The sequence below is a fragment of the Buteo buteo genome, chromosome 28 (assembly GCF_964188355.1).
Source record: "Buteo buteo chromosome 28, bButBut1.hap1.1, whole genome shotgun sequence".
NCBI classification, from domain to species: domain Eukaryota; kingdom Metazoa; phylum Chordata; class Aves; order Accipitriformes; family Accipitridae; genus Buteo; species Buteo buteo.
In genome coordinates this window covers 10,025,428-10,049,948 of record NC_134198.1, presented here as the reverse complement: position 1 = coordinate 10,049,948, position 24,521 = coordinate 10,025,428, and the positions used below count along the sequence as shown (strand labels likewise).

The following is a 24,521-nucleotide window of genomic DNA, read 5'->3' as shown; positions in this document are numbered from 1 at the left end:
CATACACATACGAGAAATCACTGTCATTTTAAAAGCTTTATACTTGAGATATTTAAAATAATTTCATTATTTGGTTGCTGGTTTAAGAAAAAAAAAAAAGGCATTGTATATTTGGGATGTTCATTTGTTCATTTAGGTTTTAAGTTTATGTTACACTTCCATTGTGTGCATGCGTTGTACATGTGCATGGGTTCATAGAGTATCTTATGTATTACCTGAAATTTCAGTCTCATCTTTGAAGTTATGCTTCAGTATTAGAAATGTTAAAATGCAGTTTAATGTGGAAGTGTTTTTGTAGATTAATTTCCCAACTGGCTATTTATTCATGTTCCCTGTCATTCAGGAATCCGACACTGAAAGAGAAAAAGATCTGTTGTACAAAAATCAGTTACTGCAAGATGAGATTGCTATGCTAAGGCTAGAACTTGACCAAGTAAGACTTAGGCACCAGGAGGAAGAAGGAAAATATTTAGAGGAAAATGAGACCTTGAAAGAAAAAAATGAAGATCTCAAAAAGGAACTTAAACTGAACGAGGAAGCCTTAACACAAACGGTTTTTCAGTACAATGGACAGCTGAACTTATTAAAGACAGAATCTGCAGTGCTAACTTCCAAACTTGAGCAGACGAAAGAAAGCAAAGACAGACTAGAGACAGAAATGGAATCATTTCGTTCCCGCCTGAACACTACTGTTCAAGAACTTGAACGTCATCAGTCATCAAAAAGTGATGTCGAACGAACATTTCAGAGAGAACGTGATGAATGGTTTCGCTTGCAAGACAAGCTTCATCGTGACCTCTCTGATGTGCAAGAAACCAACAAGAGCTTGTCTCAGCAGCTGAGTAAAGCTGAAAGCAAAGCTAATAGTCTAGAAAATGAGCTTCACCAGTTGAAACAAACACTCAGAGAAAAAACATTGCTTTTAGAAATGACACAAAAAGAATTAAGTCAAGCCCAGTGTCAGGCAAAGGAATGTGATCACGCTCGACAACTTGAGAAAGATCAAGTAAGCAAACTTATAATAAAGCAGGAATCCATGCAGGAGCGATTGGCCCAGCTCCAGAGTGAAAACATTTTACTCCGTCAGCAATTGGAAGATATGCAGAACAAGGGGATCATCAAAGAAAAAGTAGTGAATGATGTGCAGGACCGGTTTAATGATATTTTCAACAAACTCAGAGCTGATACTGAAAAGCAAGTTTACCTAGTGGAAGAGAGAAACAAGGAATTAAATGCTAAGTGTACTGATTTAAGAGAACAAGTCTTTAAATATGAGACTGACAAAGTAGAAAGAGAGGTAAAGTATGCACTTAGAAAGAACAATTTAAAGTTTGTGAGTTCTTGAAATTATTTTATGTTTCTAAAATGTACCAGGTCTAAGTTACATGTGTGGGACCAAATAATGCTGATATGCTCTGGTTTGTCATGTGTCTCTTGGACCTGTGGAAGGTTTTGGCAAACAGGATGTTGCTGTTCAGATCTGAGCAGAGAACAGAAGAAAGGTATCCAAGTCTAAGCTTCGATCAAGAAAAGTGATTCTTCTCTAGAACTTTTTTCATCTCTTTTCCTTAGTCCATTTTATGCCCTATAGAATGTTTTTATGTATTTGTTGTTTTTTATATATGTATTGCTCTGATGACACAAATGAGAGTGGTAGAAAAGGAAGAACCATCCAATGTGTGAGGGTTGAGAAATGAAGATGCAGACAAGTGAAGTGGTGGGGGATGGATTTATATTAAGCTCTAAAAGAAAAAGAAAATCGCTTCTCCATAAGTTGCTATCAAAATGTATTAGTAGTGTCCAGGTGTTAATTTATGTATGTGTTGTGGGGGTTCTGAGGGGCCTGCCTGTTCCTTGAGATCATTTCAGACACTGACCTAAGTTTTCTCTTCTCTATTTTATGATGCATAGTCATATTTAAATGTGTTCTTTTTGTGGCTCTGTGAAAGACTAATTAACTCGACAGAAGACTCGTTAGGACATCAGTTAAACTGTCTTTCTGCAAATGCACGCAGTATATGAGTATGAAACATGCTCCTATGCAGCGCACGAGCATAATTTTATGTCAGTCAAACATGCATGAACTAAGGGTTGCTCCCATTTCTGCATATAGGTGGTTTTGTCAAGAAAAAGGGTGGAAGAGAATAAAGGCAGGGGTAGGAGTAAGGAATAGGTGGACAGTTGAAAAAGCTATAGGTAATGGGAGAATGCACTATTATATATGTTCCTAGGAGTAGGTAGGGTCTTCTCTATTGATAGAGTATTCTACCAATGCCAGGTAGAGCAATGATTTGAAAGTTACCTTACCCATTTTGTTTAATCTTCCTTTACTTTCTGGAAAGCAGTAACTAATCGCGTTCAGTATTTAGACACTCTGGTGTAAGGTCTCCCGTAATGATTTGAATAGTGATTTAAAATTACATTTCCTTCTTCCTAACAAATCCAGAATCTTTGAGTGAGGTAAATACCTGCATGTGTCAGATAAACACCTTATCCTTCATTTGTCAGTTACTTTAAGGGCTAGGGGGGAGAACTCCAGCAGTGCTGTCAATAATTTTAACCTGTGAATTGCTTTGTATTCTCACTACCAAAACAACAGGTTCATTGTGAAGATACTAGATTGATAGATATGAACTATCCAGGTTTCCAGATTTTTGTAAACCTAATCTGTCAGTTTAAAGGCAGTTGTTATTCTAAAATGAACTCGGAAAGAAGACTGCAAGAGAATGTGTTTCAACACATACTTAAAGTGTATCTCAAAAGAGCTTTCAGATATATGTATTCCTTTAATTATATTTGTATAGTGGAGGAATAGAACAAAGAAAGATCTAATACGAAGTCCTGCCTTTAGTCATCGGAGTGGTGTCTGCGGTCAAACTACGGCTCTTCCATTGCAACAGATTGCTTTGGATTTTGTCAGAAAAAAATATACGACTGCAGCGTGTGCTTGTGTATTGTTCCAAAAAGAATAATATTTGAGCCTTTTTGATGTATTAGGAAACAGAAATCCTCATGAACAGCTGCTGATAGTTTGGAGGTGCTCAGCTGAGAAGGATAAAGAGAGGCCATTATCTGTGCAGATGCCTGCTGTTTGGCAGGCAGAATTTCATGTCTTTGAGTTCAGTCAATCAAGGTCTAATTGTATAATCAAATAAGTTAAAGTAAAGGGATATTTCACATTCTTACAACTTTCTTCATGCTCATTCAACTGCTTCATTAGGGCATGGTCAGACAGCTGCAGCAGGAGCTTGCCGATGCTCTTAAAAAGCAATCTATGTCAGAAGCTTCACTTGAAGTTACCACGCGCTACCGCAGTGACCTGGAGGAAGACAAGCTGCGCTTGCAAAAGGAACTGGAAAAGGTTAAAACTAAGGTACATAATGTCTGTAACTATATGAATAAATCTAAAGGTGGCTGATGAAAGTAGGAGCGAATGTTGTCCTAAAACCCTAGAAAAAACTTCAACAGGATAGATATAATGATGTGTGAATGCATTGCACTGTTTTATAAACTTGGTGTGAATGTCTTTGATATAAGGACACTATGTCCTTACTTGGACAAAGGTTTGTATTTGCTAAGGTGCTTTGCAAAATACACTGATGTATCTGTAGCTTATTGCATCTGGTTTGGCCAAGCAGGTTGTCTGATTTCTGAAGAGCAGTAGAAATACTGGACTGCTGCATTTGGGCTTTTTTATGCTGTCTATGCTTCCTCACCCCCCCCAACCCCTACCACTAGGTAATATGTTGTCAATGCTGAATGCTGTTCTAACTTATTCTGTGTATATATTTTTTTGCTTGGTTCATTTTTTTCCCCCTTCTTTAGCCCTGCTGTAATTTGCCATCCTTAAGCAGCCTTCTTGCAAGTGAATTGTAAGCTACTTTCTGAGGCAGGGACCACCTTTTGCAGTGTTCTTATGAAAACTGAAGTATAGAGGCCTTGGAGTTCTGAAATAGAAATCATCTTAAATTTCCTTATGAGGGAGCTGTGAAGTCACTTTAGGAGAAGGATGAACTTTTTAATTCGTTTTTTTCAATGGAGGAGCAAACAAGTGGATACAAAGAGTGTCACAAGTCACTGAAAGGGTAGGAGGGGCAGTGTCAGTGCTTAGAACTGTGCTATAGGAAATCAGTGGAGGGATGGGAGAGGCCAGTAAAAAAGATGATGAAGTAACACAGTTTGTGCTCATTTGCTAGTACAAGTGAAGGTTTGAATGTGCTTGAAATGATTACAGTTGTTTGACTAGAGGGTATGTGCAGATATATGCAGCCCTTGAATTCTTCAGCAGCAGTTGACCCCTCTATATAAAAGCTCACCTGACTACTGGGGATTCTTCCTGTGATTTTACAGTTGCAGGAGTTGGAAGAACAGCATCTTCAGTCTGAGCATTGTGTTCGTGACTTGAAGACTGCCTTGGATAATAAGGAAAGGGAAGTAATAGCTTCTAACCAGAAACTGCAGGACCTCCTGTTGACATCTTCTGGGACTAATACAACTATAAAACAACTGGAAGAACACGTGCAACGGTAAGAGAGTAACACAGTGCAGCAAGGTCTGTCGCTTACTGGGATGGTGTGAAAACAACAGGATAGCCTTGTTGCATCACAGCAAGTTAATATACGATTTTGAAGGATGCTTTTGCCTTAGATTATGTTGTTTCACGCTGTTCTTTCAGAGCTGGTGCTCTGGCGGATTTCCCTCATAAGACCTGTATTTCTTTTTAAGCCTTGAAATTGAAAATGCCAGACTGGAAGCCACAGTCCAGCAACAAAACAATAGGATTGAAGCCCTTCAGAGAGACCTGCAAGCCTCTGCCTCAGTAAGCTGGTCACAAACTTCCCCTTTTGTGAGCTCCTGAGCCTAGTTACCTATTTCTGTGGGGAAATTTTAGGATGAGGTTTTCCTGGAGAGCCATGGGGAGCTCAGTTCCTGCATTCTAGTGAATATAGGCTGCTCAGAAAGCAGCCTGGTCCATTCCCCAGCTTTCTGGTTTTGAGAGTTTTCCCATGCTACTATGGCAAGTCCTACTTCACGCTCTAAAATGTGAGGATTTGACAGTAATACGCTGGTCTGACTATTGTCTGCTTTAGACCTGTCATGACATCAGATGAGGCTTCAAACCCTTGTTGCAATGTGTATCATTAAAGGTATTCATTAAGTTAACTCATGGAAATTCTACAGAGAATATTGATACCAAGCAGTTTGTGCCAGATGACTGGCATCATCAGACTGGAACAAAAATTATACCCTCCAGAGCTTTGGCTGTGCAGAATTGCTTTTCCTTTGGCCACTTGGTGTGGGTTCATCTTCATGAAACAGTGAAGAAGAATGCCTGTGGTATCATTCGCAGAGCTCAGTGCAGGCCTTGGAATTTCCCACTGCCTCTGCACAGTGGTTGATTTAGCTCCAATAAGGTGCTTTTGTCTGTGGCCTGTATGAAGGAAATTTGTATTGTAACGAGTGAACTAGGGTTCTTGTTAAAACTGTAGTTGGTAATTAACGCTGAAAAGAGTTCAGAAATAACTACGTGTGAAAGTTGAACTTTGTGATGTACTGATACTGACAAGAGAAAAGGGAAGGCAGTCATGACGCTGGTCCTTCCTCTTAGGTTAGTAGGGCATGGTTTTCAAATCTACTGTGGATGGGAAAAGCTATTCCTGCCTATTTTCATTGAAGATTCTTTGCATGGTGTTCTCTCTCCCTGAAGTAAACGGCAGACGTGATGATTGCTACCAATTTTACAGTGGCATCAGACTAAGGCCGTTGTGATTATTGGTGCTAGGTGTAAATACTGTAGGAATAAAGAGGTGATGAGGTGTATGTAGTATTTGTTTTTGGTAATGAGGTGTAAACTTCAGTCTGGAACATCATAGTATGTCTTCTTGCTTCTTTTAATGCTTCTGTAGGTTCATAACCGCCTGGAAGACTTGATAACTAGCTTACGGACAACACAGGCAGCTGCAGAGGACCACCTCCACCAGCAGGTACATGAATGGCTTCTGTGAATGACTGGTTTAGTCTTTGACTCTTCCCTGTGCAGGTAATCGAAAAGATCAGGTGGGCTGTGTAGGTACAGTTCAGCTGACAAATACCCTTCTGGTTTTAGGGCAAGGTACCCTCAAGGGAAAAGGCTGTAAAATTCCTTATTCCCCTGCTGCTGTATTTTGTATCTGTGTTGTGGTGTGCAAGATACTTGTGTTCATCAGCATGATTTGTCTGAATTCTCTCCCCCATCCTACCAGGGTGGAGTAAGCAAGTGGCTGTGTGGTGCTTAGCTGCCTACTGGAGTTAAAGCATGGCAGATGACAGATAGGATGGATATTGTGGGCAGGGGGGAGATCGGTCGTTGAAAGCTGAGAGAGGAGACTGGACTTGGGAGATCCGTCTTTGCAGCTTTATCACAGCTTGCCCTTGAGACCATGTTAGCTTCAGTTGTAAGACATAGCATTTCACCTACTCTGTAAGGGCACTTGAGAAATTTGTACACCCTAAGGATTTTTTTTGTCTAAGCCTTTGTGCTGAGGTTTTCATGACTTTCTGTAGATCAGACATCTTTTTTTTTTTTTTTCCCCACTCCCTCCCCCCTTCTTAGAGAATGCCGCTAAAAGCAGCTAGTCAACTTGCGTTCTTTATACTTGAACTGAATCTGTAAGTTCCGCTCCACTCAAATGCATTTGTTAAGCAAATCTTTGTCCCTTTGGGTAGAAGCATAAATAGCATTGCTGATTTGAAAACATATTCTTGCTCTCAGGAGATGTACAGCTGTTACAGAAGCCGTGAGGGTAGGGTATTTTCTATGGTGGGCACTAGAGGAATTATTATATTAAAAAGTACGTATCGTTAGGAACTCTGGAGGACCTTTGGAAGAAAGTTGTAGGGTGATCTTGTGTGTGTGTGTGTGCGTGTCATCTTATCCCCCAAAGTTGCAACCTCATCTTGTCACTTCTAGGGTGTTCATTCTTTCCACCAGCTTCAACTGCTGCTCTTGGTTCTGTTTCCTGAGGTGTGTTCTACACTCCGTGTTAACCTTAACTGTAGATCTTGGATGGGGAGAGGAGAGCTTAGACCTGTTTCCATTTCAGTTACTGCTTTCTACTGCAGTGCTGTCTTTCCAGTCACCTTAGTTTTTTCTTTTGCCGCTGTTGCTGTCACAGGTGCAAAAGCAGAATGTGCTGCCTCTGACATCAAAGGACTCACACAGCATGTGGGAAGAGCAATTGAAGTCAAGATCCCACCTTGAAGAGCTTGTTGCTCAGCTTGACAGAGAAAAGGCAGAACTCCTGGAACAGGTGAGCCCAGAAAATTCTCTGGATGCCTAGCCAATACCCCGGAGAACTGTGTCTACGTTTTTGTTGAGTTCTTACAGTCAGCTTTTTCTGTTATCCTTGCCGTTCAGGCTGCGAGTATCTTGTGACTTGGGTATCAGCCAGGAAGCAAATAAAAGCTAGCTGGGTATCTTTGTGTAAATTCTGGAGTGGTTCTATTGGGAAGAGTTCCCAATGTGGTTTGCTATCGGCTGAGCACATTGAGCAAGGCTGCAGTTCCCCAGTTATTTCTTGGATTCCTTCGGGTCATCTTCTGACGCCTTGGTTTCTGGGCAGGGTTAAAATGCTTCATGTTTCCAGTGCAACGTATGGAGGAGCTGCTGCATGTTTTCAGGGTAGTGGGAGCTTAAAAGCCTTCCAGAAAAATGTACTGAAGGAATTTTGGGCAAATGAACTAGTACTTGGGAAACAAGAAATGGCTGCCAGTTTCCAAGGGGCAGTCTTTCCCTTTTCTCCTTTTCTGTAGAGGAAAAATGGAAGTACAAAGTCAAAACAGCTGCCAGCTCTCCTCTGGTTTGGCTGAGAAGACACCAAGAGGCAGAACAAGATGTGAATAAGTAAATACCCCCAGAGGAGAGAGGGAGGTAATAGCAGAGGGAAATGAAACATTGAAGAATTGCAAAAGATCAAATTCCTCTGCAAGCCCCTGCCTGCTGGTCCTTGAAGATCCCATGAAAGCTTTAGATTGATCTGTGTTCTCCCATGAGGTACATACTTACGTAATCCCTGTTATGAGTAGAGGAACTGCCGAAAGTGTCCTCCAGCATCTTTTCCACCTTTTTGCCTTGAAGTGTTAGAAGAGCCTTTGCCTCAGTGGGGTCGTCTGTTTCTGTTGTTAGGTGTTGGCCTGTTTGATGTGAAACCCAAAGTGATTAAATGTTCTCAGGAACTTTGTCCCTTGGCGTTCTGTGGCACTTGGCTAACAGATAGAGGCGTACTGCAGCTTCTCTGTGGGGAACGTTAGATGCATATACTGCGCGTAGATACTGTTCCTACGCTGTGTGTGTCATGTATCTTTTCTATTTTGAAAGTGTGAGACTGAAAGAAAGAAAGTGAAGAAGCTGGTAGAGTTGAAACGCCCAGTCGAACTGCGTCTAGATCAAGAAATGAAAAGAAACATCGAACTGCAGAAAGACTGTAAGAGGTATGGCTTTTTAGTATGGTGAAGAGGTATCCCTGACTAGAAGTCAAGCTTTATTGAACTTCACTGTAAAAATAGGTGTATGTAACTGTGAGAAAATTCAAGCCCCGTGTTAGTTCTTGCAGGGTGGTTCTGTGCATGAGTCCATAGTTTTCAATAGCTGCCAAAAGAACTGCAAATGCAGGTTGCTGTGCAGTTCTACTGGGCGGGGGGAGGAAGTCTTTTATTCCTCTTTTCAGGTGAAATTTGGACCTTTCAAGGGGTTTGCGGCACAGTAATGCTGGGTTTTTTCTCAGTAATTGCTGGTGTGTAAAGCACGTTAAAGATGAAGCAAGCCATGTCTGCACTGTTTACGTAAGAGTATGTGAAAAAGGCCAGTTGTTCCTTTGCTTCATTGTTTTCTTGACTAATTTGCTGTGCAGGTTGAAGAAGCTTCTGAGCAGAGCTACGAAGAACCTAAGGGCATATGAGGAGAAAGAGATGGAGTCCCAGCTTAATTTGCAGGGAGAAATGAAGAACAGGTATTCTGAAATGGTCAATGAAGTTGGTAGATTAAGAGCAAAGGTGAGCTCTGGTTTGTTTGGGGTTTTTTGGTGGTGGTGTTTTTTCTTTTGAAAAACCTGTACTACTTTTCATGCTGTTGATTTTTTTTTTTTCTTTGCTGCATTTTGGAAGCAACTGCCTTTTCTTGATGCTCCTTCTACTGTTGCAGTAGTAGATGTCTATAACTAATACCGATGTAGTTATCGTTATGGGTAGAGATGAAAACATAACGTGCAAAGCAGTATCTGCAAGGGCACATCAAGGGCAGGCTGCTCTGTAGAAGAAGGGTGAGCCGAGAGTCGCAGCAAGGCTGGCAGGGTCCATGACCTCACGGGCAGTCCCACAGGCTCTCACCAAGAAGAGCGGAATAAGTCCGGTGACAGCAAGCAGGGTCAGCCAAGAGTGCAGATCGCCAGGCCAGTCCATAGGGACTGCAGTCCTACCAGGATGTCACGGCCATGGGTGAGGGTCAGGGCTGAGAGCAGTAAGGCTCGGCACAGGCCTGGCTGCAGCGTGAGGCCATGGCAGCGTCTTCGAGGTCTTACAGAGGAATTCCTTCTCTGGAAGAGAGGGAATTAACACCGCCATTACTGGGAACAACTGTATGGAGCTGGCTTTGCCCAAGGTCATCGCTTGAGCTCTGTCTTAGGCAGCAGTTGAGCAGAAGGCAGTTCAGGTTTTGCTTTTCTAAACGGTGTCGTTGTTTCCCAGGGCACGATGCAGTTGAGGCGATGCAGAAAAAATTCTGTAACTTACTGCTGGCTAGTAGCTGTCTCGGCCCATCTTTCCCTTGTCATGGGCACCCAGAAGCAGAGTTCCCAGAGGTGCTTTTGAGGTTGCTCTGGCTGTTCAGTAGCACGTAACCTTTGATCTACTTCTCCGCTCATTGCTCAGATTTGTTTTGAGAGCAGCCATGTTTCAGAGCTACGTTCGAGTTTGGAAGGCATTGTAGAATGAGTCAGCTGCCTTTGCAGTGGCTCATTTTTAGTCCAGAAGTTAGTAGTGGGTTTGTGTTTCTGCTGGAGAGTTGTTTCGACTGACAGGGAAGGGCGTTACATTTAGGCGGTTTTAGATAAGTCTCAAGTTTCTACTTTGTTAGAGACTCTTTCAAGTGTTTAGTATGCTGGTTTCCTCCACTTTTATTAAAAAAAGACAGGGTGTTGTGTTTTCTCTTCAACAGGTACAGAAAATGTATGTTTCTGGAGGGGGGAAGAGGAGGATAGAGCTGTAGTTGACCGTTGGGACTTACTGAAAGTCTGATATTTCCTGCAAATTTTTGAAAACAAACTGCAGCTTTGACCTAAAGAGAATATGTCTTCCTCCACCACCGCTGTAAAAGCTGTGTTCTGAACCACTGTTTACAAAACTTTCAGTGTAATGGAAAAAAAAGAGCTTCTGTTTCTTGTCTTGTCCGTTCTGTAATGAAGCTTTGATTGTGTTGACAGCATGTAAAAATTCCTCTAGAGCTTGACACGTGTTGTTTCTGATGAAACCAGAAGGTGGCTAGGTATGGGGGTGTGTGATTTCCCGTGAGCATATGAGCATCTCATGGAAGAATAGCCTTAGTGCTTTTCCACTTAGCCCTATGCGTGAAATGCTGCTAGTTTGGCACCTCTTGGTCCTCTTGATACCTACTGCAGAAGAACTGAGAAAGGATGGGAGCCTGAGGAATCCTATCAGGAATGTTGTGAAAGCTGTTCTTGTTTGAAAAGAAGAGACTGCTTTCACTTTGGTTTTCATACTGAGTCAGCAGATGGTAAATACAGCCTCGATGGCCAACCCCTTTACTGATTTTCACAGAACCGAGTAATTGTAGATCCAAGTTTCCTGGTTCTGATTTTGTTTGGGGGTTCTTTCTTTTTTTTTTTTTTTTTTTTTTTTTTTTTTGCTGTCTACAGGTTGGTGACCTTTCCCAGCAGCTGGAGATAGAGTCTAAAAAATGCATGCAGCTAGAAGCACAGAATCAGGATTTGCGAGAAGAGTTGTCCACCATGCGTGGGAACCATGAAAAACTGGAGAAGAGCAAATGCCAGCTGAAAGAAGAGCTGGCTAACCTCAAACATCATTTGGAGACTAACATGGTGGATCGCAGCCAGCTAGAACAATATAAAAGAGAGATGGAAGAACGAGCCGGACAAGAGATAAGACAAAGACTACAAGAAGTCAATCTGTTTTTGCAGGCAAGTGAATTTCTCACGTGTGTCTGTAGTCTCTACTGCATACTTTTGTTGTGGTTGTCATTTTTTTAGTATTTTTGTTTTGGTGCCTGATTCTGTCTGTTAGTGCTGTACTTCTGTCTTTCGTAGAGGGCAGTGGGAGAAGAGAATATGGTTGGGCAAGAGTGCTTTCATGTGTGTGTAATGTGCCTGCAGGTCCCTGAATCAAAAGCTTGCCCAAGATAGATTTCCGTTTTGCAGTTCTTGGGTGGGTGGGAGGTTATCACTGTCCGCTGGTCGTGTTCATCCTTGAATGGGTATTGTCACTTCCAGTTGTCATGGCCAGGCATACAGGTCCTCCTTTGCCATTGTACGGGGAAAAGTGCTCAGAGAAGAAGTCACCAAAGTGGCGGGGTGGCGGGTGGAGATGAGGGATCCTTATAATTTGAGGAATCCTTTTCTTTATGCCCTGTCCTACAGAGGCGGTGTTCTCTCATTAGTAGCTTTGATGAACAATAGTGCTAAGAGGGGGGCTCTTTCTGAAGAACTATTTAATGCGGTAGTTCCAGGGTTCTGCCTTGATTGCTGATGGTAGTGAGGAGGCACAGTTGCCTCAGTGAGTAAAGCTGGGCCCCTTGAAATTGGGTACGTGCAATTGACTGGCAGGGAGAGTTCTCTTCTTCTTTGCAGTGGTTGAAAGTGCGTTATCTGCTTCAGACGCAGGCAGCCTCCCAGGACAGGTTAGAACAAATCAGAGCCAGTCATCATGCTTCACTGAGAAACCAGCTAAAACACAGAATTAGAGATCTTGAATGTGAATTGGACAGGATAAAAAATACGCAAGACAGTATTTTTCAAAAAGAATCCACGCAGGCAGAAGTGGAAAGGTACAAAGAGCTGTACCTGGAAGAAGTAAAAATAAGAAGATGCCTAGCAAATAAACTGGAAAGGTAAGTTTATGCTTTTTTGGAGTGGTAATAAGATACTACTTTTTCCTCATGCATTTTCCTCCTAAAAGCCCTCTTCTGCATCTTCTAGCATTATGTGTGTAAGCGTAAGAAGGCATATTTCTGAGGAAAGTAGCTTAAGACCCTTTCCCTTCATTAGAACTGTCTTCATTTCTCTTTAGTGTTCCAGCAGTAACACCACTAATCATGGCATTAATAGGGTATTCTATGTGTGGCAGAAAAGATAAATTTCATGTCCTTTATTGCTTGAATAAGGATAGGCACTTCAGAGAACAGAATTTGATTCTGTGAAGTAAAAAAAAAACAAAAACCCAGTTCTTTTTTTGCTTTCAGTTTAGCAGCATGTCTGAGGTGTGAGCTTTCCTTGGGAAAGGAAGGGTAGTCCAGAGTTCTTATGCAGATGAAGTACCTTTCAGAAGAAGCTGTGTAAACACATGGTGTTCACAGATTGTTTTGAAGCCCTAATGCTGAGAAGTCCGAAGTGTTGTTAATCCTTGCTGCTCCTTGCAGGTAGTGTGACTTCCTAGAAACAGGCTCTCTGCAAAGACTTCAGATCAAATTATATTGTTGTTTTAGAGGCTTTTAATCCCTTCCACTTTCAGAAGTTGAAGAATAGACAAAGACCTGGGGGGCGACTTTGCAAAAGTGTCATTACCAAAGATAATTCTTTGTATGCTTCTGAATGTTTCAGAGCTAATGAGAGACTAGCAGAAGCCAATGCTAAGCTCCTTCAGGAGCGCCATAGAAGCAAATCTTTAATCGCAAGCAGCATTGTCAGTGGAGGTCTGGCTGCAAGTCCAGTTCTGTATTCAACTGAACTGGGACATCTTGGCAACCATTTGGCACTGAACAGAAGTCTAAGTCTAGGAGGAAGCTTCCTAAGCCAAGCCGGGAACGCTTTATCGTCAAGAAACAGGGTTGAAGCCTATGTGGCTAAGGTAAGAATTTTGAAATACTATTCCCAACTACTGCTAAAGAGTATCCGTAAGCAAGGTTATGCTTTTTAGGCTGAAGTTAGAATCCTTTTATAGTTCCAAACTCTATGGTCTAATATGCCCAAACAATTGCTCATCATCAAAACAGTACACAACTATATGTGGTAGGGGTGAAGACTTTTGGTCATCAGGGTTATACAAATTTTCCAAGAGTGCTCAAAAACCAAAAAAATCTGAAATCTAAATAGTGAGCTGTGTAACTACATTCTTTTACAAGAGAAACTGTGATAAAGAATACTGTGGCATCGGAATTTCCCAGCTAAGCTCTTCACTAAATTTTAATGTGTAGTATGTATGACCTGTTTAAAATGGCTAACTTTGAGTGCAAAATCCCATCAGACATCTTTGTTTGAGACGCCTTTTCCTTCCTGACTGATATTCATTCTCGGGGTTTCTTCACTGGAACTTGTTTTAGTACATTAATAGCAATAAAGGGATGCTTCAAAAATAGGATGATAGGAACAGGATCGCCTAATTTCTCACTTTATACTTCAGTGCAGGGTGTATACTATGTGTAGGAGGCATTTGTTTTTGTAGTTCCTGCTACGTGTTATTACACGAACAGGTAAAATTAGCTACTCTTCAGGAAGTCTTCACAGCTTTCTAATTTTGCAGCAATGCTGCAACCTCTGCAATACTTTTGGTCAAAGTATGCCCTGTAATTAGCAGTCAGTGTGATAGCACATCCCTCACAGAATGGTGAACATTGTATTGTGAGACTTGGAAACCAGATGTCAATAGTTGTAATCAGTTTCCCACCTAGCATAGGACTGAGGCATGGACAAGCTTCTGTGTGCAGTCAGTGTTTGATCCCTCGTGCATTCTGGGGCTGAATGAATGTGAGAAGTATTCATTCACTTTTTTTAAGTCCATCTCAGTTCAGTGGTCCCACCCACATTGGAAAGAATCCATGTCAACAATGTGACTACATACTGCACCCGGTTTAAGGAGAGGAAAAAAAAAAAAAAAAAAGCCCAAACCCAACAAAATCAAAAACGGACAAAGCAGTGTAGGTAATGCGTAGCAGCGGCAGTTAAGATGAACGATTCTGTATCGCTGTGAATGTGTTTTTGAGGTCAGAGGGTGGCCGTACATTACAGAAAGAACTCGGGAGGCAATTGGTGCTGTACCATCTGCAAGGGCTATTCAGCATGCAAGCAGTAGAAAGGAGGCAGAAGTCAGGGACCCACTGCAAAAGTGAAATAAGGAGAAGGCCAGGACGAGGGAACAAGAGGGGTAGGGAGCAGGGAACAAGTGAGGAAAAGAACGGACAGAGAGATGGGAGCAAGATGTTAAAAGAAGAAAAAGGCAAAGGAGGAAACCGTCACACTTCTAGGAGAAACACTGCTGTAGTTTAAAAGAAAAGGGTTAACAGTTGTGCCCTTGTTGAAGAAGAAGAAACAGGAAAAAAAGCCAGTAAAGGGGGAGCAAGTGGGAGTACTCAGTGCTTCTTAACTGAATTACAGCAACATTCTTCAAGTAGTCCCTTCCATCTTAATTTTCCAGAAGAAATTGGAAGTCTCTGGGCATCTCAAAGTTTTTGTCAGTGTCAGGATAGATACCTTTACTGCTCTACTAGCTTCCCTTAAGTACGTTCCAGAGATTAAATATTTTAAAAGGCTACTGCATAGCTCATTGGTTTTTATACCGTTGCTGACGTATGCAGATATACATTTCAAATCATTATATAGGCTGCTTCAACGTCTTGTGAAAAATGGTTTCCAAATATACTTGTGACAAACATTGGAGCTAATTCCAAGAACAGTGTGCATTAGATCTGAGGATGGCGATACCGTTCTCACTCAGCGTCCTGACTTCAATAGCACCCATAAAGTTTCTTTTCAGAGCATATGTCTCTCATTTTGTGATGGATTGCTGTGCTGGGGAATACTTTTAAGTTTTGGTACTGTTTTCTGAGGCTTCGCTTTTAAGGTTTAAAAACAAAACCAGAACACAAAAATACCCATCAGCCTTGAGCAGACTCTCAAGGAAGTTGAAGAACGATTACATACGACATTTCCCCAGTCTTCAGTTACTGACGTGAGGTGAGGGTTTGTTTGCTACTTTGGGGGCTTTCTAATATACCTAAATGTCTCCATCCTAGTGCAGTTTTGTTAGTAGGACTTAATCCCCTGAAGTCCTCTCTGATCTTGTTTACAACCTACAGAGACTTTTAGGTCGTGTCAAGAGAGGAGCTGAGGATAATTTGCTCTTACTAGACACAGTTTGTCTTCTCGTGATTAGCTTCTAATTCTAATATAGTATTAAATTCTAAAGTTCTCTTCCTTGCATGAAAGTGAGTAAAACTATGGCTAAATCCTCAGAGAACTTTCCCATTTCTTACCATTTCTACCAGGTTGTCTTAAGAAAAAGCTGGAATTCCCAGCATGCCTGTTTTCCCTCAATCAAAGCAGAAGGCTGGTCTCTGGGACTCGGAATTATCAGTGTGAATTTATCCTCTCTGTTACGAAATGCAGCTGCATGTCCTTTCATGATACTTCTTCCCGTAATCGCCAGTTAGGGAACAACTGGGACTAATTGTAATGGCACTGTCTGTAGCCCCAAGTCACTCAATGTTCAGTGTATTCAGCAAAGTCTGAAAACGTGATCCTCTCTTTCAGAGTGCTTCAGAAAAAAGAAACAGGGTTCTCAGAGGTGCAGTAGTTGCTAGAGGACATGCATCTAAGTGGGTATGTCACTTAGAACTGCTGGTTTCAGTTTCCTCAGCTGGGTGCAGTATGTCATTAACAGTGTTTGAAGCCATAGCATATCTCTGAGGAGCTGAAAGGACAGAATTCCTGACACATGCGTCTACAAGAAGAGGACTGAACTGGAAAATAGGGCTTTAAGTCAGGAAGTAACAAAAGGGGGAAACCGCATGGATCCCTCTGCATAAAATAATGGGTGATGAATCTCCATCAGTTCCCAAATGCAAAATTACCAGATGCACAGTCTGTGCTGTCACTTCTGCAGGAGTCCTGTGCCATTCAGGTCCTGTGCCATTCAGGAGACAAGTTGGAACATGAGGAAAGAATGCAGAGATTACAGTTTTAGTCTATTTTGAAGTGCTTTGCAGGTTGTGCTGCTTAGTACTCTGCCTGTCCACCAGATTATTTAAAGACAGAAGAGTTTCTCTGACTCTAAGCCGTTTCTTCACTTCACTCTTTGCTTGAATTATGCCTGAAGTTTTTTCCAGTAACCTGGTTCCCTTCTACAGAATTTGTCTTGCCTTTAAATTCAAGCTGAGCAGTGCTTTTTTGGCTGGAGATTACGAATGCTCCTGCCACTAAAGCTCGTAGTGACAGGGAGTTAAGGACCTTAAATTGCAGTATGCCTCAGGTAGTCATCTTGCACTTCTTTTTTTAGTCAAAGCTCGCTGTGCAGATTTAGTGTTTCTCGCAGTAGCTTCCTCAAGGTGAGAAAGGCTACTTGAAGTACAGGACATCTTGTTCTTAAGAGGAGGATGTTTATGTAAATTTGGTTTGTGCAAAAGCTTTGAAGTAGCTTCAGGGGCAAGGAGGTGAAAATACTTCGCACTGCTGTTACTCAAAATGCTGGTATTAATTCTTTGTCCATGCAGCTGTTGGAAAAAACATTGGTAAATGATGCTGATTGCGAACAAGAGGAAGAAGTGCTACTCTGGCAAGTGGACACAGTTGCTTCTTTTAGACATGACTAAGGAATTTGGAGTTTAAAGGCTTGAATGATTTCACAGTTTTTCTAAACCACTACTTAACATGAGGCGAATGTCAGTGATTATGCATATAGCCTTACACTTTGAAGGTGGCCATGTTGCAAGCTCAGCAAAAAGTGAGAATTTTATTCTTAAAAATAACATGAAGAAGAAATGTGTTCCATTACAGCATAGCCCCTTCCCCCTTATCAAATATATATGCTACAGAAATTAATAACCTTGAAATGGGAGTGCCAAAGTACCTTGAAAAATACAAAAGTTCATATTGACGCAAGCTCATTAACCAGTAAAATCCCAATCACATGCAAATGTCTTTGGGTTTTTTTGGTTGGTTTTCTTTTTATTAGAGCTCCAGTAATGAAGAATAAATTACAAGTACTTGAAAAATTCTATGCATGTAATTACAAACAGTAACTGTAGCGACTAGCAGTCCGTTATGTTCTGCAAGGCGGCTGGCTGAATTTATTTCATGAATTGTGAATTTATTTCATGAATTGTGAATTTATTTCATAGTAGGACTTGTGTTGTAAGAAGGATGTACGTGTGTATTGCCTGTGCTTTACAGGAGTAGAGAGATCTTTGACGGGGTCTTTTTTTCTTTTATGATGCGGTCTACTGACTCCCAAACTGCTCGTGAATTGGCATGTCACCATCCAGAACCAAATTGAATCAAGCAGATGAAACACAAATATGATGTTAGTGGTCTGTGTGCCGTAAATTGGGAACTGCTGTGAGGAATGTCTGCTGCAAGTGCTGCAAGGAGATTTGGGGACTGGAGTCTTGTTGTTAGGTTTAAAAAAGGTGAAGCTTAAATCCTAACAGCTGTGCCAAAGGCTGGTGAAAATGAATGTGGGTGTCTTGACATAGAAAATAATAGTGAACTCTGCTAGCTGCAACCAGTGTGAGTTTAGTGGATTTATGAAACCAGTTTTCCTACTTCACGTGAGAAAGGGAATGTCTGCTTCCTACTCTATTTCTCAATTTCTGTTCCTTTTCTGATTTCATTTTCCATCTGCACTCTTGTATTGTAGCAGTCTTTGAATTGTTAGCTTTTTTACTTGCTTTGTTTACGTGTGGGCCATGTTCTTACTTCTCACTGAAGACCTTTGAACTTAAGGCCGTTTTTCTTTCTTCTTCAGCTCCTTAATCAAAAATCTGTTCTTCTCTCTCTTCTCTGCAGCGAGATACATGACCAGGTTTGTAGCCAGTATTGTTTAATGTTGGGTGGTATTTTGTACTGGAAACGTTTTGTCTATTTATGCTGTTAGGTTTTGATTGAAACTTACTGATGCGTTCACATTTTCCTACTACTGCAAATATTTTGAACTTGCTAGTTTGTCCAAGTGAAAGAATGGCTGCTGCAGAATACTTTCATGCTTTATGTATTTGTAAAGTTACGGCGTCAGATGTTTAACTACCACAGTCAGATGACAGATGAAATCCATGCACTATTACAATGGAACTTCTGTAAACTACAGGAGCAGGCTGGTTTAGCCTCCTTGCCAGTTCTGATATTCAAAAAGTTCTTGGTAGTGACAGTGGTTGTGCCTGGAGTACCAGTACTGTTCTGAAGGTGAGTTGCTAGAGTCTGAGTACCATGTCATGGAGTCTTCCAGGATCCGACTTACTCTGTGCTCAAACAATCCATGTGGGCAAGTAGAAGTCAACACTGCTTCCTGAAAAAGAATTCTTGAGAAGGTGACTGCTGCAAGGGAACCCAGTATGTTACTGCCTGGAGAGATGTGCAGTGAGAAGAGAATGACCTGCTCAGGAGGTTTGGGATAGTCAGCTGTGATGCCTTTTCCAGGGGCTTGCCGGGAAGAACAGTGGAGGCGAGTTATAGTCCTCAAAGGTATATTTTGCCTGGCTCTTCATTCCCTGTTCAGAAACCAGTGCGTTGGCTTGATTTCCACCTCTTTCTCTTTCCTCGGGCATGGATGAGATTCACAAAGATGTAACTGGAATGAATAAGAGGAAAACAAGATTTTTTTTTTTCTTCTCTTGATTCATCCACACATGTTGTGGAGGGTCCTGTGGACCTTCTGGTCATGGTGAGGGCTCCAGAAGCCAGGGAAAGTGGTTTCTTCTAACGCCTCAACTGCTGCTGCTTTGCTTAGGATAGGCCCTGGGTTTGGGTCATCTTTTGGTCTAGGCATTAGTTTTCCTGCTTTTCGCTGTTACCTCTGTCTCATTTCATGTGTTAGGAGGTCCCTTCTCCCCAGGATTTTGCTGCTGCTTGTACCTGCTTGAAAACAATTGGAGGTTTGGGGATTTGGGGGGGGCCTTTTCTGTTGTTCTTTCAGCTCTGTGCTCCCCTCTTCTAGCTGTGAAGGCACAGACCATTCCAAGGAAGTACCACTGAGTGGTGGTTCTCCTGGAGGAGCTGGTGAATTTGGTCGCAGCTATCCCTGTAGGCCTGGAGAGGGGGCCCTTCCCTCCCCTTTGCTGGTTTACAGCCCCATTTCTTTGGCCTTTGGAATTACAGCCTGTTACTGCTCCTCTTGCGAGGGTATGCAGATTGCTTCCCTTCCTGAGGCTTTTGCCTGTTGAGTACATTGTACAGTGTTTCAGTTCTTTTTCGTGGTGGTGGTGGTGGTCTGTTGCTCATTTCATAAAAGAAAGACTTATTCCCCCAGGGATTCAGTACTAAAATTGGAGAATCACAGGATGGGCGAGGGTGGAAGGGGCCTCAGAAGATCATCTAGTCCAGCCCCACCCCTGCTCAAAGCAGGGTCAGCCATAGCAGGTTGTTCAGGGTTATGTCCAGCAGGTTTTGTACATCTCCAAGGGCGGACGCTCCACAACCTTTTCTGGGCAACTTGTTCCAGGGTGTGACCACGCTTACAATTTAAAAAGGAAAAAACCCAAAATTTCCTTATGTTAAGATGAAATTTCCTCTGTTTTGATTTGTGCCCATTCCTCTTGTTCTTTTACTTGGCACCACTGGCAGGAGTCTGGCTCCATCTTCTTTACTCAGCCCACCAAGTATTTATATACATAGGTAAGGTCTCCCTGAGCTTTCTCTGCTCCAGTAAAGAAACAGTCACAGCTCTCAGCCTCTCCACATAGCTCACGTGGTCCAAGCCCTTCAGCATCTTCGTGGCCCTCATAGGCCTGGAAGCTGTGTGGTATCTGTTTTGAAATTCACTTCCACGTGTCACAGACTTGATGGAAAAAATGTAGGAGCCACAAGTATCATCAAATGTAAACAACAGCATATAACGCTTGGACTCTTCAAAAGATCTGACGACTTCTTATGAAGACTTTGAAGTCAGAATCATAAGTGAGAATAACTTAATAGGTAGCAATAACCACCTTCTAGGGGAGAAAGGAATAAGTGCTCCTTAAGCTGATTTTGGTGGCATAATAAACCCCACAGCTCTTGCTGTGTAGAAGCTGTAGCTGCTGCTATTGTTTCTTAGGACAAAGTTTGCAAGAAAAAGTCATGGGTGTTTTTATATTCTGAGTGTGTCGTGGTATTGGCAATAACAATAAAGAAGAATCCTGGCGTGATCTGCAGGAGCTCTTTCAATTTTCCATCTTAAAGTGGAGAAAAGAAGAATATTGGCACATGCTTTTTTCTGTACCATGGTGTATGTCAATCCTGCAGCAGCTGCTTTTGCACTTCTCTTATGAAGTTGCAGAAGCCAGCCTCGACTGAATTTGTCCCTGTGGATGGCATTTGTGCGTATCTCAGCATTTAGCTGACGTTCTGCTCATGTATTTGATGACAGACTTTTGCCATACCTTCATTGTAATAACACCACTGTGCTTCTTTCCTGTATATTTTTTAAATGCCCAGTTATAGTCCAGCTGGTGAGTTACAGGTTGTTTTGTGCTACAGTTAATGTTGCTCAGCAATGAGACTGCTACAGCCTGGCTGACCAAGAGATTCTCTTCATTAAAAATCAAGCCCCAAACCAAGATGTCTATATTTGGGATGGTATTTGTAGTTTTCATCACATGTTATGTGGGGGTTTTAAGATTGTTTTAGAAGTTTAAAGTTACAAAAAGGTAACTTTTAAAATACTAACTGTATGTTTTCTATATAATTCTAGGTACGGCGGGAACTGGATGAAAAAATCACTAAAGAACTGGAAGAGGGTAATGTGTCATTGTGTTAGGAGTGTTTTTAAGGAAACAGATGACTGTTCCTAACTCTTGAAAATAATGGCTTCAAAGTTGTCAAGTTCTTGTGCTAAGCACAGGGGTTTTTTCTGCTAGCTTTCCAGTTTAGACTTGAATGTGAAAACTTCCTGCTTACCAACATACTGGGTAGAATGTTATGTGGTTGCCTGAAAAAAACCAAGCACAAAGAAAACTAACCGATTTCCCCCACACTGATACACTTGGCTTAAGCTGAAGTCGCCTTTCGCTAGAGTTAATCCTCAAGCACATATGTCAAATGTAAAAGAAGCCCTGGGAAAAGATTTTCATAGACTTCAGCTGTTACTTCTCCTTCCATGTACATCAATTGCATTCAGCACTAAACCATACCATACACATTCTCTGCTGTTAGTTCTTGATTTTTGCCATGTGTCTTATTCATTGCTTATATTTGTAGCTTATATGTTGCGGTCTTTTTTTGGATAAGCAAGAAGAATATAATCGGTGACAAAAGATAGTCTTCCTTTAGGAAAAGATCATTCAGTAGTGTTTAGGCAAACGTGAGTTGAATGCTTGTAATAGGTAGCATAAAACATGGGCTGTAATGTAAGGCCAGGTGTCCAAAGAGGAATTCCACCCATTTCACAGCTGCTGCTCCAGAGTCACTGCTTTGCAGTGACTGGTGCTGTTTCAAAGCAAGTAGCCCCTGAGAGCATCTCCTTCTGTTCCTGTATGCTTTTAATCATAGAGAGAGCATTCAGCTGTAGCTTCGTAGCTCTTTTCATGTGCCTGAATGGGCACAAAGCCATTGCGTGGCATCCGTGTGCATTTTGAACATAATTACACATCTGCTAGGAGTCAGAGTATGTTTGGTTTGGGGACCTTGTCTGAAAAAGGTGGCTGGAGAAAGATGGTGAAGGTGGGTTTACTTCCACCGAGTTTGTGTTTTCATGGAGGAAAGAGGGTTTTGCCAGGGCGAGTTACAAAGACGCCCCTCAGAGAAGGTGCCAGGCTGGGAGACTTGTCCTGGCCTGACTGCAGTGCAGAGATGTTTGCGTGTTCACGGGCCGCTTCTTTTAAAGTTTGTCACAGCGAATGCAGAAGCTGATTTTTAGGAGTAGTGTTCCAATAAATCACTGGTTTGAACACTTAAGGAAACAGACACTTGAGGTTGAAGAGGTCTCTGCAGGGGCCTAAATTTAGCACTGGTGTAACTGAGAGTCATTTGTGGGTTCCCTGAAGATGTTCAGCGTGAGGCCTCCGGAATGTCTTTCGCTACCTTTAAAAGTACTGTTGACTAATAAGCACATGTGGAAAAAATGTGTTTCTCCCCTTGTGCCTAGCCCTTTCATTGTTATGTTCCTTTGGAAGTGTTTAAATCTTTCTGGATTGTAGTGTCTCCAGTTACCCATAATGTTTTTACAGTGACTTACTTGGCCCTGCCTACTAGAAAAGTAACACCAGGAATCTTGTCTCTTTTCTCCCTAGCCACTGCTGAACTTGAAACTGGATCTGCTGGAGCTTCTCCCATGGTATCTACTGATGGATCTTCCAGAAATGTCCATGTTGACCAGGATCCCCTTGCCAGGGCAATACAGGAGTACCGTGATGTTCTAACCAAAAATTATATGATTTGAACAAAATGCTAGGCAGAGGCTCGGGAAATAATTTTGTTTACATAGCGCATCTGTGGTTTCCCATCCTTCAGACTGTTCAGATGTGAAAACGTGTTTATTTTTATTGTCTGAATATAAATTCTAAGTCTATTAAATGGATGTCAAGCACGTTGCGCTTACCTGATGGTTTATTGATGCACAGTTGTTTTATTTTGCACTCACGCGAAGAACCATATCTATTTTTTCTGACTGGCAGATGGACTACTCTTGACTCTTGAGCTTGACAGAACTGTCAAAATGTTTCTTATTAAGGTAGATGCATTATTTTGCTCCACTCATGTTCTGTGTTTTAACAAAAGCATTCCCTTTTTTCTGTTTAAGCCCTTCACTCTATGTGGTTTTAATGTTTCCAGTGTTATTTTAATGCTTAGGACATTATTTGACGCGCTTGCAGCCTGCTGCTTCAGTCCTGATGCAGTGAATATTTCTGCTTATCAAGTGAAAGTTTTACCGGTGTTCAGGCCGGAGAATAGGGCACTTTACATGGCTGTCACTTTATGCGCCTTAGGTTTAAAACTACTTGGGAGTGTATAGTAGCGCCAAGAAAGTTATGTGGTCTTTTTGGTACGTTTGTTTTGTATCGCAGAACCACAGAATGGGTGAGGTTGGAAGGGACCTCTGGAGGTCATCTGGTCCAGCCCCTCTGCTCAAGGAGGACCACCTAGAGGCGGTTGCCCAGGACCATGTTGTCTTTTGAGTATCTCCAAGGATGGAGACTCCACAGCCTCCGTGGGCAGTGCTGGGTCCCCGTCACGGTGAAAAAGTGTTTCCTGATGTTCAGACAGAACCTCCTGTGTGTCAGTTTGTGCCCATTGCCTCTCATGGTATTCCTGTTGATTGTTGTATTAAAAATCGCTGCAGCTTTAGACATTCGCAGTTCCTACCTCAACACCTGTGGTGCACCTGAAACACTTCATATGGGGAAAAAAGGAACGCTAATATATCAACTTTGAGCCTCTTTAGTACTTTCCAAAACTTGTGTGATAGGACAGCCCATCTCTTTGTTGCTGGTGGCCGCTGATGATGTGGTGGCTGTTGTGGGGCATTTATGTCAACAAAACAAGCAGTTCTACCTGTTGTTACTGAAGATCCGCAGTTGTCATTTCCTGTCTGCAAAAGTCACTAGCAATCGGAAGGTTATACAACAAAGTCCCAGTTCTGGAAAAGTAAGAATGGTTGTACTGAGATGAATTATGACTGGAAGAATCTGGGGGTTTTACCCACTAATTCAAGGACTTGAGTTAACAGGCAGTGAGGAAAGCGATGAATGCTGCTGTGACGCTCTTCCTTTTTATATGAATAAGTGGTTTTGAAGCTAATACACTGTATTTAATTCCAGATTTTCTGTTTCATCTTGATATTTAATAAACTTTGTAATCTAGTATACGTCTTTGTTTTATCGTACCCCTTCTTGACTTTGCTTTCCACCCCCTTCCCTGCCCATATAACTCCCCAGCTCTCTCTTCTGCTCACTTCAGCTTTGTTCACAGCTGCATCTTCATCCTGTCCCGGAGGCCAGGCAAATGGCCAGCATGCGTCTGTGTCCTTTTCCTCTGGGGAGGCTTGAAGCACAGTTCTGTTAAGATTGCGGACTAGAGTTGAGGTCTTGCTAATAATCAGTTCCCAGACTCTTCCTGTATTTTAGAGCAGTCCTTCTTGTGGTCTGGGCAGAAAGTAGCAGGTGAGTTTCTGGTAGCCATGAAATGCCAGCAAATTCCACAGGTTTTGATCCCATGGGAAGCTGACCAATTCATAGCCTGCAAAGGGAAGAAGTGTTAAGAAATTTCTCCAGCCTGCACCAGAGTGGTCAAAGAGAAGTTCAGCCTTTGGTACTTTCTAGTGTCTCTGCAGAGAGAAAGCAGGTACCCAAAGTCTTGGCCTTTGCTTTGTGTTGTCATTGTGATAAACTGGGATGT

At 42.0% G+C, this 24,521-nt stretch overlaps 1 protein-coding gene across 17 annotated transcripts in view; it reads left to right on the top strand.

The window, feature by feature from the left end:
• ANKRD26 (ankyrin repeat domain containing 26) overlaps positions 1 to 23,991 on the top strand; it is a 60,417-nt gene extending 36,426 nt beyond the window's left edge. For 13 of the 17 annotated variants that reach the window (XM_075059207.1, XM_075059206.1, XM_075059204.1 and 10 more), the window contains 14 exons: positions 344 to 1,297; positions 3,221 to 3,373; positions 4,351 to 4,526; positions 4,726 to 4,819; positions 5,907 to 5,984; positions 7,155 to 7,289; positions 8,357 to 8,469; positions 8,889 to 9,030; positions 10,908 to 11,189; positions 11,883 to 12,115; positions 12,825 to 13,071; positions 16,709 to 16,770; positions 20,881 to 20,926; positions 22,418 to 23,991. In XM_075059207.1, coding sequence (XP_074915308.1) covers positions 344 to 1,297; positions 3,221 to 3,373; positions 4,351 to 4,526; positions 4,726 to 4,819; positions 5,907 to 5,984; positions 7,155 to 7,289; positions 8,357 to 8,469; positions 8,889 to 9,030; positions 10,908 to 11,189; positions 11,883 to 12,115; positions 12,825 to 13,071; positions 16,709 to 16,770; positions 20,881 to 20,926; positions 22,418 to 22,546 — 2,844 coding nt within the window. In that variant the 3' untranslated portion in view covers positions 22,547 to 23,991. Of the gene's footprint in view, positions 1 to 343; positions 1,298 to 3,220; positions 3,374 to 4,350; positions 4,527 to 4,725; positions 4,820 to 5,906; positions 5,985 to 7,154; positions 7,290 to 7,791; positions 8,033 to 8,356; positions 8,470 to 8,888; positions 9,031 to 10,907; positions 11,190 to 11,882; positions 12,116 to 12,466; positions 12,786 to 12,824; positions 13,072 to 16,708; positions 16,771 to 20,880; positions 20,927 to 22,417 lie in introns of those variants that run through there. The other 4 variants (XM_075059209.1, XM_075059205.1, XM_075059210.1 and 1 more) reach the window with 4 other exon arrangements.
• Positions 23,992 to 24,521: the final 530 nt, after the last annotated feature.